Source organism: Uranotaenia lowii, chromosome 2, assembly GCF_029784155.1.
Source record: "Uranotaenia lowii strain MFRU-FL chromosome 2, ASM2978415v1, whole genome shotgun sequence".
Taxonomy (NCBI): Eukaryota; Metazoa; Arthropoda; class Insecta; order Diptera; family Culicidae; genus Uranotaenia; species Uranotaenia lowii.
Genome location: NC_073692.1, coordinates 354,571,683 through 354,588,820, shown reverse-complemented (window position 1 = coordinate 354,588,820; position 17,138 = coordinate 354,571,683). Strand labels below are relative to the sequence as shown.

General features: G+C 34.5%; 1 protein-coding gene across 1 annotated transcript in view; it reads left to right on the top strand.

Moving 5' to 3' along the window:
- Nucleotides 1-17,138, top strand: part of LOC129744186 (serine/threonine-protein kinase ULK2) — a 167,886-nt gene that overhangs the window by 16,072 nt on the left and 134,676 nt on the right. Inside the window, exon 2 of the mRNA XM_055736597.1 lies at nucleotides 12,876-13,049. Within this exon, the coding sequence (XP_055592572.1) occupies nucleotides 12,876-13,049 (174 nt within the window). The remainder of the gene's footprint in view (nucleotides 1-12,875; nucleotides 13,050-17,138) is intronic.

The following is a 17,138-nucleotide window of genomic DNA, read 5'->3' as shown; positions in this document are numbered from 1 at the left end:
TATTCTATGAGAATTTGAATCATCTTCTTGACATATTTCACATAAGTAGTTGGAAACATTTGCTACGTTAAAATTATACATTTTGATTCTATTCGGATAAACATCATTTAATATTTCGTATAATGTGGACCTTGCTTTTGTTGTCAAATAATTTTTTCCTATGTTCCTCCAAATGTTACTCCATCTTAAACCAGAAAACTTTTGCTCGATTTTAACGTTTATTTCTTTTTTTAAAAGCAAAAATCTGTATATTTGCTTGTTTGTTCCGAGATCAGATTGGTTTTTAACTATTTTAGCAACATCAATCCATTTTCTACCATTAAAACTGAAATTTTTAAGGTTGGATGACTTCAACAGATAGTGCTCAGCTGTATTTGTTTTAGTCAAAAGGAGATTTCGAATAAATAATGATTGGCACTGAGATTCAGGATCTAATAATTGCAAACCTCCTCGGTCTTTGTCCAGATATAATTGGGCTCGCTCCACCCTGAATAATTTATGATGACTCCAAAGAAAATCTCCTATCACCATTCTCAGTTCAGCCAAATGCTTATTTTTTGGAGGTATGACATGGGACAGATACCAAATTTTAGACAGCAGAAAGGTATTAACTATCCAGGCTTTTTCGACAAGATTTAATCTTCGAGCTTTGTAAACATTCATGGTTGATTTAACTTTCGAAATACTTGAGGTAAAGTTTTTGTCTACTATCTGATTCCAAACTGGCGAGACTATCATCCCAAGGACTGTAAATTCGCTGACTTCTTTTATTAATTGTGGCCCAAGATGACAATTATTTATTCTTATAAATCCAGTTTTTTTCAAGTTCAGTTTGATTCCAGCATCAACTGAAAATCTTCTAATGATTTCCAAAACTTTGGAAAATTCGAGATCATTCCGTTTGATTATTGTCAAATCATCTGAATAGCCGAAAATTTTCATGAACACATCGTCAACAAGAACTCCCATGATGTTTTCATTAATCTGTCTTATTAAGGGTTCAATATACATAGAGAAAGGTAACATAGAGAGCGGGCATCCTTGTCTAACAGATCTCGAAATTTTAAATGAATTTGTTAGATAACCATTGAAGATCACTCGAGAAGAGGCGTGACGGTACAAGTTCTGTAAACATTCGACGATTGCTTGTGGAAATCTGTATTTTGTCAAAACCTCCCATAGTCGTTTGTGACTGACACAGTCAAATGCTTTCTCCAAATCTACACTTAACAAAGCGATCTTATAATTCTTAGACTGGTTTGCTCCAGTGTTCCGAATATCACTCAATTCTCATGAGAGACACTGAAACGTTTTCAACAGCGAAAGCAAAACCTAAATTGTCGGTTGGTTTATCTCCCAGTGGGGCAAAGATTGTGTTCGACAGCGCTGCTCCGAGAATCAAAGAAATAAAATTTGAAAGAGAGACGTTTCTTCTCCAGTTGGAATTCTCAACTGAGTGAGGAGCTACCTGATTTTCAGTTTCTTTTTTCAGTCAATAACTTTTCTTGCTCAATCACTCACTCACTCACTCGTTTACTGATCGATGATCGAATGCTGTCTGCCTGATACATCTTGCTTTGTTGTTGCTGTTGTTGGGGAGGATTAAAATAGTCATTCAAACACGCAGTCAGTACGTATGAACATATGTTTCTGCCGCTTTGCCAGAAAGTACGCAGGCAGTATGAACCGATGCAAGGCCGCATTGATTGAGTTTGAGTGAGTGAGTGAGTGGATTTTCGAATTGGATCTTGTATCAGTCAGTGTCTCAATCACTTCTGATACACCAGGTAGTGAGCTTGAGAGATCGACTTAGATGCGAGTCCGCTCTCGCTTTTGAATCTTGTTTACATTGACTTCGCATTGTCGCTCTGCCGATTCTCTAGGGAACAACAGGCAGCAACAATCGGCGTTGAATGTTTCCAACTAGAAACCTATCATGAGCGTTTCTTCCGAGTGATTTTCGGAAGACTGGTTTGCTCTAACAATCAAAGTTCTTATTGCGTCAAGTATGTCAATACAGATCCTTCAGGCCTACATTCCGTTTGCTCTTTCCCCATTATTGACTCGATACACGTAGCAACTCGAGCAGCAATTATTTTCATAAATAATTTATAATCAGTATTAAGCAAGGATATGGGTCTGTAATTATTGATAGAATTCCTGCAACCGGTTTTTGGAATAAGGCTTATAATGCCATCCGAAAAGTTTTCCATTGGTAGTAGATTACCTGATAATAGTCCATTAAATAGCTTTAAAAGATCTTCTTTCAGTATATCGAACATTACTTCATAAAATTCGTAGGTTATACCGTCAGGACCGGGTGCTTTTTTCTTAGTAGCCTTTTCAATGACTCTCAAAAGCTCACTTTCATTAATTGAAGCTTGAAGACTTTCCTGAGCATCAGAAGGAAGGGTTTTTGTGATTGAATTCAAAGCTTGGTAATCGTTAGTTATATTTTTGTCCTCACAAAATAGCTGTTGAAAGTGCTTATGAATGTAGGATTTAATTTCTGATGGTTCATTCAAGATATGTCCGTCACTTTTTAAATAATTTGGCAGGGGTGATGATTTATTTTTCAGCATGCGTGAAACTTGATACAAACCCATCTTTTCGTTTTCTAGCAAGGTAGGTGCCTGAAAACGTTTCCCGTAACTATTCAAACGAGTTTGCTCGGCATCGACCAGTTTTGATTTTACAAGCGATAATTGTTCAGAAACATCATCTCCTTTTTTTGTAATTCATGAAGATCGAAAAGCTCTTTAAATAAAATTTCTTTTTGCTTTCTATTGTGTAAATTTAGGTTAATAGCTCGACGACTAAAAAATTGTTTAATTTTATTTTTAATGTCGAAAGACCACCACTCGCTAAAACTTAAAACGTACTTCCTTCGTTTTTTTAGTTCACTATATGCTGTTCTAAAGTCATTTTTAGCAGATTCATCTTTCACTATATTATTGTTGATTTTCCAATATCCTTTTCCATTAACCTTTAATCGAGCAGTAGGATCTACTTTGACAGAAATAATAACGGCATGATGGTCGGAAAAGCCGACGGGTACTGTTTCAAGTTTTTCAATATTTTTAGAGAAAGGTTTGTCAACATAGAATCTGTCTATGCGTGAAGCTGTAGTTCCCCTGTAAAATGTATAACATTTCTTTTGAAATTTTTTCATACTATCAACATCAATAAGTCCCATCAAATCAACACAAGATTTAAGACTACTTGAGAAGTTATTGGTGTGGTTTTTATAATCTGCTGAGTCCAACACGCAGTTGAAATCTCCTGCAAATATGGTATTAATTGTACCAGCTTTTTTGAAGTGAACACACGTCAGTAAACTAAACAGATCTTCTAGTTCTTGACGATATTTCGTGCCAGAATGCCCATAAACATTGACTAAAGATATACCATCAACGGCTATAGAAGTTAACCTTCCATTAGGGTCCAAAAGTTGATTACTAAAATCCATGGTTTTGCGAACTAAAATCGCTGTGCCTTTGTTACTCTCACTTATGTTCACTATTGCTTGATGTGTTGGAATAAAGCCGAAATCATCAAATTGTACCTCTTGAAGTAGGATAATATCTAAATCATTTTGTATGATAAAATCCTTGAGAAAAAGTTTTTTTGGTTCAATGGCTATTGCATTAATATTTATCGTTGCTATCTTTCTGATCGTAATCATTTTAAGTTAAAATTATTCGCAAAATAAAAAACTGATTTTGATGAGTAACATTTTCATTAAATAAGGCTAAACTAGCAACACTTCTATGATCTTAAGGGTACAACATAATAGTGTGAAATATCCGTTGCGAGTGCAACACAATAGTGTAACAATGCTGATGCGTGTGCAACATAGTAGTGTGACAAGGCAGTTTTGAGTGCAACATTTTTTCAATAACATCGCAAAGAGAGTGTTGCGTGATAACAAGGTCATTGTGATCGAGAGATACAAAGCATGGCAATAAGGAACAACTGATATCATAACCTTACTTACTAGAAGCTCGATCAACGTGTTTGCGTTGATCTTTTGGTAGAGACTTGATGGTTTCCAAAACAGTTGTAGCTCGGCGAGTCTTCGAACGTCTACTGGAAATCCCTGATGAAACGTCTTCGTCGGTAGTCGTTCCCGAGCCTGGCGAAAGCTGGCGTTTGGTGATGATTTTGTCCGGCTGCTCCTCCACATCCATGACTTCTGCGTTTTTCTCCTTATTTTCTATTCCTTTGGTAAGTTGTACCATGTTGAGCTGCAGTTTCTCTTCGTCGGATTCCTTGGGCTTCCCGCGTTGGACTGTGCTTGCATACGAAACAGAAGGAACTTGTACCTGCTGTGTTGCAGATACTGGCGCTGGTTGCTTTTTTTCGGGGGCGATAACTTCAATTTATTCAGATCTCTTCCTAAGCTTGTTTTGCTCACACGAGGCTTTGAGGTGGCCTTCCTGTTTGCACAGGAAACATTTTTGTTTTAGCCCCTCATAGTAAAGCCTCCCACGTCGGTTCATAAAGAAAAGCGAAGCTGGAATTTCTTTTTTGACATCGATGAAAACTCCTCTTACACCGGTAAACAGGTCAAGCTCGAGTTCTGCTGGAAATTTCTCTCTAATCATCCGTTTAACGTTCCCGAATTTGCTCATGACAGCAGCAATGTCAGAGTCGGAAATCTCTGGCGGCAGATCGGAAATCCGTACATATTTTGAGAAGCTACCTGCGACAGCCATCGTTATTTTTACTGATTCCCCGTTCGAATACTTGAATTCGAGCAAAGCAGGGTTTTGGACGAGAGCTTCTTTCATGGCCCCCTGGGTTCGAAATTTAATAAAGATGGACTTTTCCTCCGCTATTTTGTATGATGTTTCCATCGTCGACTTGTCCGCGTCAAAACCTTTGACGAATCGGGCTACTTCAACAATCGATGGTCCTGGAGCATCATCAGGGAACCGAAATGATAACGTATTTTTTATCAGTCCGTCAGCCATTGTGGCAAAATGGCAAAACAACGTGGCACAGAAATAAAGCACGACTTAAAAAAACACCGCTTGAAGCTTCTGATCAAAAAACACATCCGTCTGCTACGAGATCTGATCGTCAACTATGAGGCATTCAGAACTTAAAATACGTTTTTCCTATCTGTAGTTTTCTTATGCCGAATGAACAGTTATGAAAAATATTTTGTCCATCCATTCTAAGAAATTTTGCCAAAACGTTCGCGAGCCAGGTTTTGGAATCTATTCGATCATACACAGCTCTATTTTTTATTTCATCATCTGAAATTGCTTTAAAATAACGAAGTGAATTATGAAATCACAGTTTTGGGTCAACTCATAAGCTTTGCATGTTATTTGGTCAATTTGGATTTAGTGGCCCACGATTCTCCACTATTTTTCTAAATCTAAAATATATTGCTTTTTTTAAAACAGTCAAAATTTGGGTAAATTAACTTATCACAAATTTTAAAAAAATACCTTATGATACCTTGAAAATGTAGAAAACCATGCCATTTTTTATTTTCATTTTATCTTTTATAATAAAGAAGTTATGGAACAACGAAAAAAAGTGGCCCACGATTCCCCACTCTCCCATATATATAAAAAAACTGGTCAAAATAGTATAGAAAGGAACTTGAATAACTGTTAGATTACTGCTTATTTCTAAGAAATTTAAATTTCGTTTCCGTTACAGTCCATTATTTCCTCCCTACATTTTGAATCCCCCTTGATTACTCATTTCTAATTTTAGACTTCAAGCTTTCGGTTACTTTCAAACTCAGGATAGTATTAAGGAAACATACAATAATACGCTGCAACGTCTCCAATCTTCCAAACGGAAGCGAGAAAAACCATAGTAAAGTGCTACCAGAAAAATGAACCTTCCAGCCAGCACACCACCAATAAGAGTCAAAGTCACTTCAAGTTAATAACAAACAGCTTAGTGAGGGGCTTTCGCCGAGTTCAAAACAAACTCAGACAGTTGCGACGACGAATCGGTGACAGTCAGTCTCTCTAGCTATTCGTTTGCTTCTCCTCATCCTTGTTGCAAAACAAAACTTGTAAAAGAAAAAAAATAAAATAAGTACCCTACACACAGTTCTGTGCTCACTTGAAGGGACATTGAACATTACATGTGGTACAGCAATGTGATTTATGTTTACTTCTACTGGTGCGAGTTCAGGCGAGCGTAACGTGAAAGGCAGAAGGAATAAAAATCAATATCTTCGGGTGGAACTGTCTCTGGCCTTTCTGGTGTTGTTATTTTCGAAGTTGTTTGGGCCACAAGCTTAGCGGAAGCGATTTGCTTCCGGCTTCGACTGAATGTCATTATTTTTTATATTAAAAATGGAAACATGTGTCTTCACTAACTTTAATCATAACAATTTCATAGTTTGATGAGTAATAAGAGCTCCTTTAAGACATAGAACCATCTAGGGAAGGAATGTTGAAAAAGCCGGTATTAAGCGTGCCAAAACAAATGACAGTCAAATCGAACTTGATGCCAGAGACGTTTGTAGTCTCTCTTTATCAATTTCGCACCCTGCAGATTAGATGCCGTCTGAGTGATGAATCATCTGTCAAATCAATTTTCGAGCACTTCCTAATCTTGTTGAAACGTGTTTGGAATAGAGATTGTGTTTCATTTGTTTTTATTTACAAACCTTGACTGCCTTCACATGTGAAGTAAACAGGTACGACGATAACTTCGGTGCAAAAATAAACCTATCACGCAAAACTGGGTCATATCCAGTAAAAAGGGAGGGGTTTAAGAGAGGGAAACACTCTGTTATCGCCTGGACTTTACGTGTTGTGATATAACAGCAAGCCGAGGTGGGATGCGATGCAATTTGCGTCGAAAAAGCTGGCACAAAGTTCAACCGATCTAAAGTGGAGCAAGGTGCAATCGATACGAGAATTAACATACGCAGAGAAATATATGAGATCGGAAAATGTCAGAAGTTTGTTCACAAATGAATAGGTCACTCTCTTAAAAAAAAAAATTAAAAATTGTTTTTCCCTAATTTGCGCATTATGACTGTTAAGAATGAACTCGTATTTTCGAATTGAAAAAGACTAACCAATAATGAAGTGAAGCTTTAAATTGATGATTTCTAAAGATATATAAAGTGAAAACGAATTGACAGTGTTGCCTTTGAGAAAATGTCAAAGCTGATAGTGATTCTCGAAAATGTAATTAGTCATGCTTAGCTTACTTGAAAATTTGATAAAAAACAATCAATTTTATAACGTTAACTATTTTTCGTCCTTTGTCAACGTTGGAAATGATTACATGACGACCGTAACAATACTATGATGTAATGCGACAATTTGAAAGTATGAAATTTTAAGCATTATTTTGTCCTTTCGAACCGTTTGAGCTAGAACACTGACAGAAGAAGAGAATTGCAGAGTAACTAGCAAATCGATAATACCGGAAAAACTTTAGAAATTCGTTCACTGCTTTACCGGTAGGAATATTTTCGTTATCACAAAATTAACCCTAAAATTGATTAAATATTTTGAAATTTTCTCCAAACTTTTTTCGCTCAATTTGTTTAGCGCAAGTATTAATAGATAGTAAGAAATCTCTTTAGAGTTTAGCTCTACCTCATTCAAGATATGTTCAAGACATGAATCTTAAGGTGAAAAGCACAAGATAAAATAAAAATAATCCGTCATGCAAACGACATGAAAATGAGAACATAAAAATGACATAAAAAAAAGAAAAATAAAAACATAAAAATGAGAAAAATATGACAATGTGATAAAATATGACAAAATTACGACAAATATATTAGAAAAAAAATCATAAATTTGACAGTAAAATGACAAAAATCTATGACTGAAATATAAAAAATTAACTAAAAATATGACAGAAAAATGACAGCAATTTGAAGACAAAATGGACAAAAATCTGACTATCAAACTATCAAAAATAAAATTTGACAAATTAGGTAATGACAAAAAATTTGCAATACTCAGAAGAAACTATGTCAAAAATTTGACATATGACGAAATAACCTTCTATAATGAGAACTATAACCGAATTTGGTTAGAACCGTTCAAAATTATATAAAAATTGGAAGCATTCCGAATTTGAACTTCCATAACTTATTATTCTGATGATATTTTTTGATCAAATTTTCTGCGCTGGATAGATCAACTATCACACTACTAAGGTTATGATCATTTAGAATCCGGGCAGTTACAAACGGGTGTATTTTGAAAACTATTTATATGATCGAAAAACTTTCTATGGAGGAAATGAAGGTGTTAATATAATATTTAATGTAAAAATATTTTAAAAATTTTTTTCGTTGATTAACACAAATACTCTTTCTTTATCATAATTTTTTTTTATCTTTGCACACTTTTTTCAGTCATGTATTGATCTATTATTTTTACCACAGAAGCAAAACCTTTGCAAAATCATGACCATGACACAAATTCACCTGGAAAAACCAATTGGAATCTGGTTGAAACCTTTTCAAAAGTAGGCATCTCGAAGAATTTGACCTCTTAAGTTCGAATTTAACATAATTTTCCTGGCCCATCAGAACACATCTGTCACTTATCATAAACATCGGTTGCACAAATTTCGATCTATAAAACTGCTCACTATTAGTTATTTACTTGGTGTCTGGTGTCTGGTGTCAGGTAACACTTTTTACCTGTCGGAAACGGATTAACTGTATAGTTAAGGGGTCTACATTCAGTTATCCCCAATAATCATAGACTTTGTTGACTTAGTTGAGATCAGGGGTTTCACTTCGATGTTTGGTTTGAACTTCGTGGGCATTCTAGGGTGGCTCCTTATACTTCTTAACCATTTAGGCAAAAAAAAATCAGAAAATACCAACAGTTAATGAGTTTTCTAGTCGACAAAAAAGAATTTCCGAGGCGATTGTGCAAAATTATTTTTAACCATGTTTTTTGCATCAAAAATATCTCAAACACACTTTATTTAAAAAATATGAAAAAATAGGCAAGATAGTCCTTTTCATAACCAACACAACGCTGGCATATCCGAGCTCTAGTAACGTAACTATCATCGAATACTTCCCGGATACTAAATGATCATAGCCTTATATCACGAAGTTTGAGATTTCTATAGTTTGTGTGACCTGAGATATAGTAATCCTACGAAAATCGAACTTTTTGGACTTTTACCGTTCAAACTGCAATATCTCAGAAAATACGCAAAGTTTTTTATTGAAATTTTGCAAAGTGGTTGTTGAAACATAAAGTTAGCATGTCTGAAGTTTTTGAAAAGTTCTATCGATGGGATCAAAAGTTACGCGAGGTACAATATTTCTGGCATGAACATAAAAATGCGATTACCCACCTCCTCAAAAAAGGGAAATGGGACTCTCTTACATGTTTTTCCATAACTCGACTAAGTAACCAACTAACCAATCAAATGGAACCAAATTTGGCATGGGATGGAAATACTTTTATGATTATTTGAAACCGAAATTTGAATTTGAAACGAAATATTTTTAAGGTTCCGTGAGCTCTTTCTGCATTGAAAGGGGGAAAGGGAGGAGAATTTATATTAATTAATTAAAGATCTTATGAGACTTAAATAGATTTAAAATATCAAAGCTTGAAAACAAATAAAGATAACTTCTGAAAATTAGTTCATGCCATCTTTGTATAGCAATTTGAAACTTCAACTGTACACTGAGGTTTTTTTTACCCGTTTTTTTTACACGGTATTTTTCTACGCGGCTTTTTTTAAGCGGATTTTCGAATTAACGCGGTTTTTTTACGCGGATTTTCGAATTAACGCGGTTTTTGAGAGAAAATATTCTAAGACTATTTCAAAGGAAAAAACTTAGAATCTTTTTGTAATTGGGAAAATCTTAGTTCTGAGACTAAGAACGTGATACATGAGATCTGAGACCTGAGACCTGAGACTTGAGACCTGAGACCTAAGACATGAGACCTGAGACTTGAGACCTGAAATATGAGACTCGAGATCTGAGACACGAGACATGAGACCTGAGACCTGAGACCTGAGACCTGAGACCTGAGACATGAGACATGAGACATGAGACCTGAGACCTTAGACATGAAACATGAGACCTGAGACATGAGACCTGAGACATGAGACCTGAGACCTGAGACCTGAGACATGAGACATGAGACGTGAGACATGAGACATGAGACATTAGACCTGAGACCTGAGACATGAGACCTGAGACATGAATTACGGGTTTTTTTTTAACGTGGATTTTCGAATTAACGCGGTTTTTTTTTTACGCGGATTTTCGAATTAACGCGTTTTTTTACGCGGTACGAAACCCCCGCGTAAAAAAATACCTCAGAGTATTTCTTATTCTATAGCGGTGACTTTTGATTTATGTTGTAATATGATTTTATATGATGCTCAAAAAATAATTAAATTTGAATGATTCTTTGAAAAAATAATTTATTTTTGAAAGATGTAGCACAGCACACCGGGTATGCTAGTTAATAACATAAATCTGACAGTACTATGAAGAAATTATGACACAAAATATTATAAATATGGTAAAAATATTTTCAAATAATGGCAAAAAATATCACAAAAGTGACAAAATTTTGAAAAAAAAAAAAATATAAATGTGACAAAAACAAATGAAATTTTGACGAAAAATTTGACAAAACTATATTTTAATTTCGTCATAGTTTTTTAATTTTTTTTTGTCCTGTTTTTATCAAAGTTCTGTCGGATTTTTTTCATTTGAATGACAATTTTGTTCCGATTTTAGTCGCTTCAACATCTTCACGTCATTCGCGACTTTTATAAACGATGTAGTTGGCGGAAAATGACTTAAAAACTTATCCGTTACAAATGTTTTGGATATTCACTACTGGACTCGAATTCACGGTCATCGGCTCAGTAGGCCACTGATATGCTCAGTGAGCTATATCACAAGCCCATAATTTTGTCTTAATTTTGTCATTATTTCGTCATTGTTTTTATCACATTTTTCATATTTTTGTAAAATATTTTTCATTGTTTTTTTCGGATTATGATCGTTAATTGTTAAAGAATTGTCATGTTACTGTTGTATTTGTCATTATTTACATTTGACGTATTTTTGTCAGAATTTTGTCATATTTTCATCCGGTTCTCCATAATTTTGTTCTATTTTTGTCAGAACTTTCTCAAAACTCATTTGTCATATTATGTCATTTTAATGTTTGTGGTAGACACTGTGGTATACCACATTTGGCATAACTTTTCATAGTTTTTTATCATATGTGTGTAAGATTTTTGTCATTTTATTGTATATTTTTATTTGTCTTACTCTTTTTATAGTATTGCTAGATTGTTGTAATTTATTGTCAAATTTTGGTCATAGCTCTGTCGTATTTGTCCAAATTTTTTTATATTTTTTATCACATGTGTTACATTAGGTCATATTTTTAAAATTTTTGTCTATTTTATCATATTTGGTGATAATTTCGTAATACTTGTCATTTTTTATCACATATCTATGCCGTATTTTATTCAAAATTATGTCATTTGTCATTATTTCATTTGTCATAGTTTTGTTATATTTTTGTCATTATTTTATCGTTTCTATAACATTGGTCGTATTTTTGTATCGTTGTTAATTGCTTTTTCAGATTTTTTACATTTTTTGTTAATTTTTTGTTAATTTTTTGTCAGAAAGTGAAATATTTCATCTATTGATGAAACCCTTTCACTCAATACCCATATTGTAGGGGTTTCATACGATTTTCAGTTATTTACAGCATTCTTAAGTTGAACAGAAGCCGCCATATTGGACTTCAAGATGGGTTCTTGACCTTTAGAGTATCTAATTTTTGTTTTTAAAATGTTCTACTAACCACTATCAAAGACTACAAATTTAACAAAAGAAAATAGAGGAATTTTAATTTAACTCATATACAGACTCCGTTCGATTTTGGCAACACGTCCGAATATTTTGTGTTGCCAAAATCTAACGGGTTTTTCGCAACTTTTTTGACTTATTTCTACAAAAAAATATTATAATTATTATCATTCATTACCATAACTTTTAGTCCATTTTTGTTCATTTTTAGTATTTTTTTTATTTTTTGTCATCATGTTTTTATGCTTTTAGCACTTTCCTTGTTTTGTTTATAATGTTTGTTTTTCTGTCATTCTCCATCATTTGTAAGTTATTTTTAAGTCTTTTGCTTGTATTTGTTTTTTAGTTATAAGATATTTTCATCATTTTCGTCATTTTGAGTACTTTTTTTTTGTTTTTTTTTGTTGTATTTTATCAACATTTAAGGTCGTAAAAAAGTATTTTTGGTGTTTGTCTAATTTAAATTACATTTGTCCTGTTATCACTAAAGGTAATTTCTTTCCAAAAAGCGTTCGATTTTGGCTTATGTGCCAAAATCGGATGTTGCCATAATCGAATGTTTTTAAAAATGAGTGGGGCCTATACTTTTATTTAAAAAAAAGTTATTTGACAAGCTATTTAGCCGTCTCATAAATTTGGAGGGTTTCAGACCTGGCGCAAAACAGTAAAATTGAATTTCTATTGAATCTATTGAATTTTGTCCCCAAAGTTGACGAATACATTCTATTTGGTTTAAAATGCTAACATGATAATGATGAACTGAAAATAATGAAGTATGCTAAAAAATAGTTATGAATCAAGAGAATTTTATTGAACCGATCAAAAAGAGAAACCAGTGCATAAATTTTATACTAGGAAAGCCAAGAAAAATATTGGGAACCGAATCGTTCAGTGCAATTTAAGAAACAACAAAAAATCACGTAAAAAATTTGTCTACTTCTTACAAAGTTATTCCTACTTTTATTGAAAGTTTTGAAAAGCATTAGATTGTTTTTAATTCAACATATTTTTTTTCATTCCTTTTTTTTTCCTACAGAAACAATTCCCGGTGGCTATCAAAAGCATCACCAAGAAGAGCCTGGCGAAATCGCAGAGCTTGCTCGGCAAGGAAATCAAGATCCTGCGGGAGCTAAGCGCCCTGCACCACGAAAATGTCGTCACGCTACTGGCGTGCACCGAAAAGGACCACAACGTCTACCTGGTGATGGAGGTGAGTTCATTTTTCTGCATTCTTTTAGGTTTACGTTCTCGTTTATTTCTCCTCTTTCGAAGAAACCTATTCAATATGAATAAGTTGAAAGTATTCCCCCCTTTTTTATCACTCTGAAAATGTTTTAAAGTTTGATTGGAGGTGTGAGTGGCTTTTGGGTTCAAAAACCTCCATTCAGAACCGGGTTCATTTAGTTGTGAAAAGATAAGCCTTTGAATGGGGCTCCAGTGCTACAAAGATTTCACTTTGACGAAGAAGACGACGATGGGAAAAAAGAGTTTCCGTTTGCAGAAAGGATTATTACGATTATTATTTTTGCAAAAACGCTGACAGCTTACTAAACGATTGGATGTGCAATATGTGAGCATCTTTTGTGAAATTTCAAATGGGGGGAAAGAGTCTCCATTTTAACAACTTCACTCACCGGTTTTTCTTGTGAAAGGGTGAATGAATTGTGAACGAAGCAGTTGAAAACTTTTCCGGAAATGCATACCGTGTGTGATAGGCTGGCTTGACAGTTTTTGCGCTAGATAGTCCAGAAGTTTTTGAAAGAAAAGTTATTTTGAAAATGTTGCAGTACTGTCTCTAGGAAGCGTCCACTCTCGGATAGGAATTTGTTGTATCTTCACAGTTTCTGAATAAATTGACTTGGTGAAATGTTTGTCACAATATCAAAAAGTACTAAACAAGTCATTTCATAACAGGATGAAATAGGTAATTATTTTAAAAATAGGTCACCTCATTCAAACTCGCAACACAAACACTTAATTGCATTTAGTGTGTCAATTATTCTCTGCGCAAATTTTACTGGGTCAAAATCAATGTCCATTCTCGAAAGATGATCGCGTACGGAGATAACGCAAGCTTTGAAGAGAGTGAGAGCCTGATAAGATTAAATTTGATTAAATATTTGAAAACTGATGGCCTGTGTAGCGTCATTTGCTAGACAGACAGACAGACAGACAGACATCGCATGTAACACTGACCTATCAATTAGTTCGACCACATGGCGAGGATTCTACTGGAGCTGGGATAGTGAAATCGATTAAGTAGATGTTGTTGTGGGGTGATTTCATGGATTTAAGAATGCACACTCTTGCAATGTTATTGATTTTTGTACAGCAGCTAGAATCTCCGAATACAATTGATTATTTAAAATGAAGATGAAGAAAAATTGAAACCCCGATGAGTCCATCACGAGCAACTTCCAAGGATAAGGAAGTGTGGAAGTCACTGCCGGCTGACGATGGATTTTGGTGAGATTGTTTTATGTTGAAACTTTTCAATCCTATCTGCCAAGTAGGATTTCCTATTTTTACCCTTCCAGATCCCTTCTGAAACAGCTTTATGGGTCGTATGAGTTTTCTGCACCTAAAGAGTTTGTTTTGCTGTTACAGAACTTCCCTACCATGATTACATTGACTTGCCGCGGTGTGCAATATGGTACCACACTTGAAATAAGTACTGAATCCAGGTATTTATTTTGGCATCTCGTGTTGGTTATGATTATCAGTTGTAAATCTTGTATCAGCCAATGCAAGATGTGTGTAGTCACCCCATGCTATGCTATGCTATGCTATGCTATGCTAGCAGCTAGAATCTCCGAATACAAAGTTCAGATTCATGACCCATTCGTGTGGGAGTGATTTGTTACAGATTTCATTTGGGAATTTGATTCCTTGTTTCTATTTTGAAATCATAATTAGATTCAAATCTCTTTTTTATTTTCTAATGTGAATCATTAGACTGACTACTCTACACTTAAAAATTATTCAGATTTGGTGAGTTTCGTCTCGATTCTAATCTCAGACGATGGTTACCGACGTTAAAATTATAGTTTAAATTATAATTATTAATATCACTGAAGATGCTTTTAATTTCAGAGACGATAATCAATTCAATCACTAAGATAAATGATTTCAAAGAAAAATAAACATCCATCTAAGCTTAATCTTGAAACCGAAATCTTAATCTAGATTAAGTTTGAAATTACAAATCTGGTTTTAATCAAATACAGGTCACCGTCGATTTTATCTTCTAGCTTATGGCATCGATTTTTCTTGGTTATTAATTAAATACACTCAAAATTGCTGATTTTGGAACTTGCTTAAAGATCGGGTTATGGACGGTTATGGAAAAAAATTATTATGACTGTCCGAGGAAAGTCGGCGATTGCTAGAATTACATTTTTTTAGAAGTGTTACGGCGACTTCGACATTTGTAATGTCACGAAATCTCAATGGTAACATTCATTGAAATGTTATGAATTTGATTGCAGCGACCGCTTTTAATGTAAAGTTAATTAAGACTATAGGATTTACATCGATTAGATGACAGTAGAAGATTTGAATATTAATTGGTTAGCTTTTCTCTAGGAAGATAGAACGCGAGATTAAAACAAACTAATGGTGGTTAACAGCACTAGTACCGGTAGAATTTAGTTTAGCTTCGATTTCAACTTGCGACCAGTCCAGTCAAGTGTAAGGTTTTGCTTGTAGATGACAAAAATTAGTTTCGCGAGTTAACTAGTATAAGCTATCAGTGTAAGTATCGGTAGAAATAAGGTAAGCTCCGATTTCAACTTGCAACCCTTCTAGTAAAAGGGTTTGAATTAGCTTCTACTAGCGAATTCTCGACACTAATTTTTGTCACCTACAAGTCAAACCCTTTTACTTGAGGGTTCGCAAGTTAAAATCGGAGCTAAACTCATTTCCACCGGTATTATTGCCGTTAATCGTCACTTGGTTGTTTGCATTTCGTGTTTAAACTTCCCAAAGACCAGGAAACTTATTAAAACATGCGTTGTGGATGGGTATCTTATTTAACCTTCCAAAGCCGTTCGCAAAATTTCCGTACAAATCAATTTCACATAAATTTGACCTGTTGTTTGCGTACGTTCGTTTGGCCGTAAATATTGACCGATTTCGATGTATATTAATTCATTGTATAGATAATTTATTCTTGTTTCTCAATATCGAAAAAATAAGTCGAAATATTTTACGAGATCACCAGTAGCTGATTCCGAATGAAAAAAGTCTCGAAAAAGAGCTCTTTTTAGAATGCTTATAACTTGTGACAGATTGAAAATATTGTGCTGGTTTTATGATATTTGGAATTGTCAAGAATAAATCTATCCATGGATGTATAAGGTTTTGGTGGTCCAAAGGAAGTTTTGGCCGCTATCCCGGAACTTCCGGTAGAAAAAATTCTTATTTCAAAAAAGTCACCCAATTTTGGCTTTGCATTGCTGTATCTCGCTTACCAATGAAGCGATTCTCTGAATTCAAATTTTAGTTTTTTTTTCGTTAACTTTATTATTATTTTCGTAGAACATAGTTGGTTCCTCAAAAATCTCCGTTGTTCAGTATGTTGTAATGAAAATCACATCTTTTTTGTCATTTTCCAAACTCCCCCTCATGTCGGTGGGTTTACGGGATTTTGTTAGCGTGATTTCTCTAAAATTTGAACTCAAATTGGTCACTTTTTATATACCTAAAGATTCATTAGAATCTCCTCTTTCGATGGATATACTTTTTGTGTGGTGTTTTGAAAATTTGTAGCAACGTTTTTCGAATTTACTGAAAGCTGCCAGATTTCAACCAGTTTGGCCAACGTTTTCAGCAGGTTGGTGTACAAATCTCGCACCCCTCAAGTAGCCGCGGGAGAAACAAATCCTTTAGCTCTCTTTTTGTCGCTCACCAAATCTACCACCCAACCCAGCAGCAGGAGGAACTGCCGTCTCGTCGCGTGTTTTTTCTTCGGGTTTTGATGGCTAGGGCAAATTTGCCCAACTCGCCAGCCGCGTGGTTTGTTGATTGATTGTGCTCATGCTGATACCTCTTTGCGTAGTAAATGTTTTGATTTTAAAATAGAAAAAGATTATTTCTCCAAATTGAAATAAACCTCTTGAATCTTTTTAGATATTTTATCATTAGAATTCTTCAGTGATACCCACATTTGTTTTGAATGTTATCATGATTCTTTTCTTTTATTTCAAGCAGTGTCTACTGCAAGAGAAACAAAATCTATGATTTAAGTAACAAATATTCTGAAATTTTATTCAGAAACTTTAATCAGAAATTAGAATCT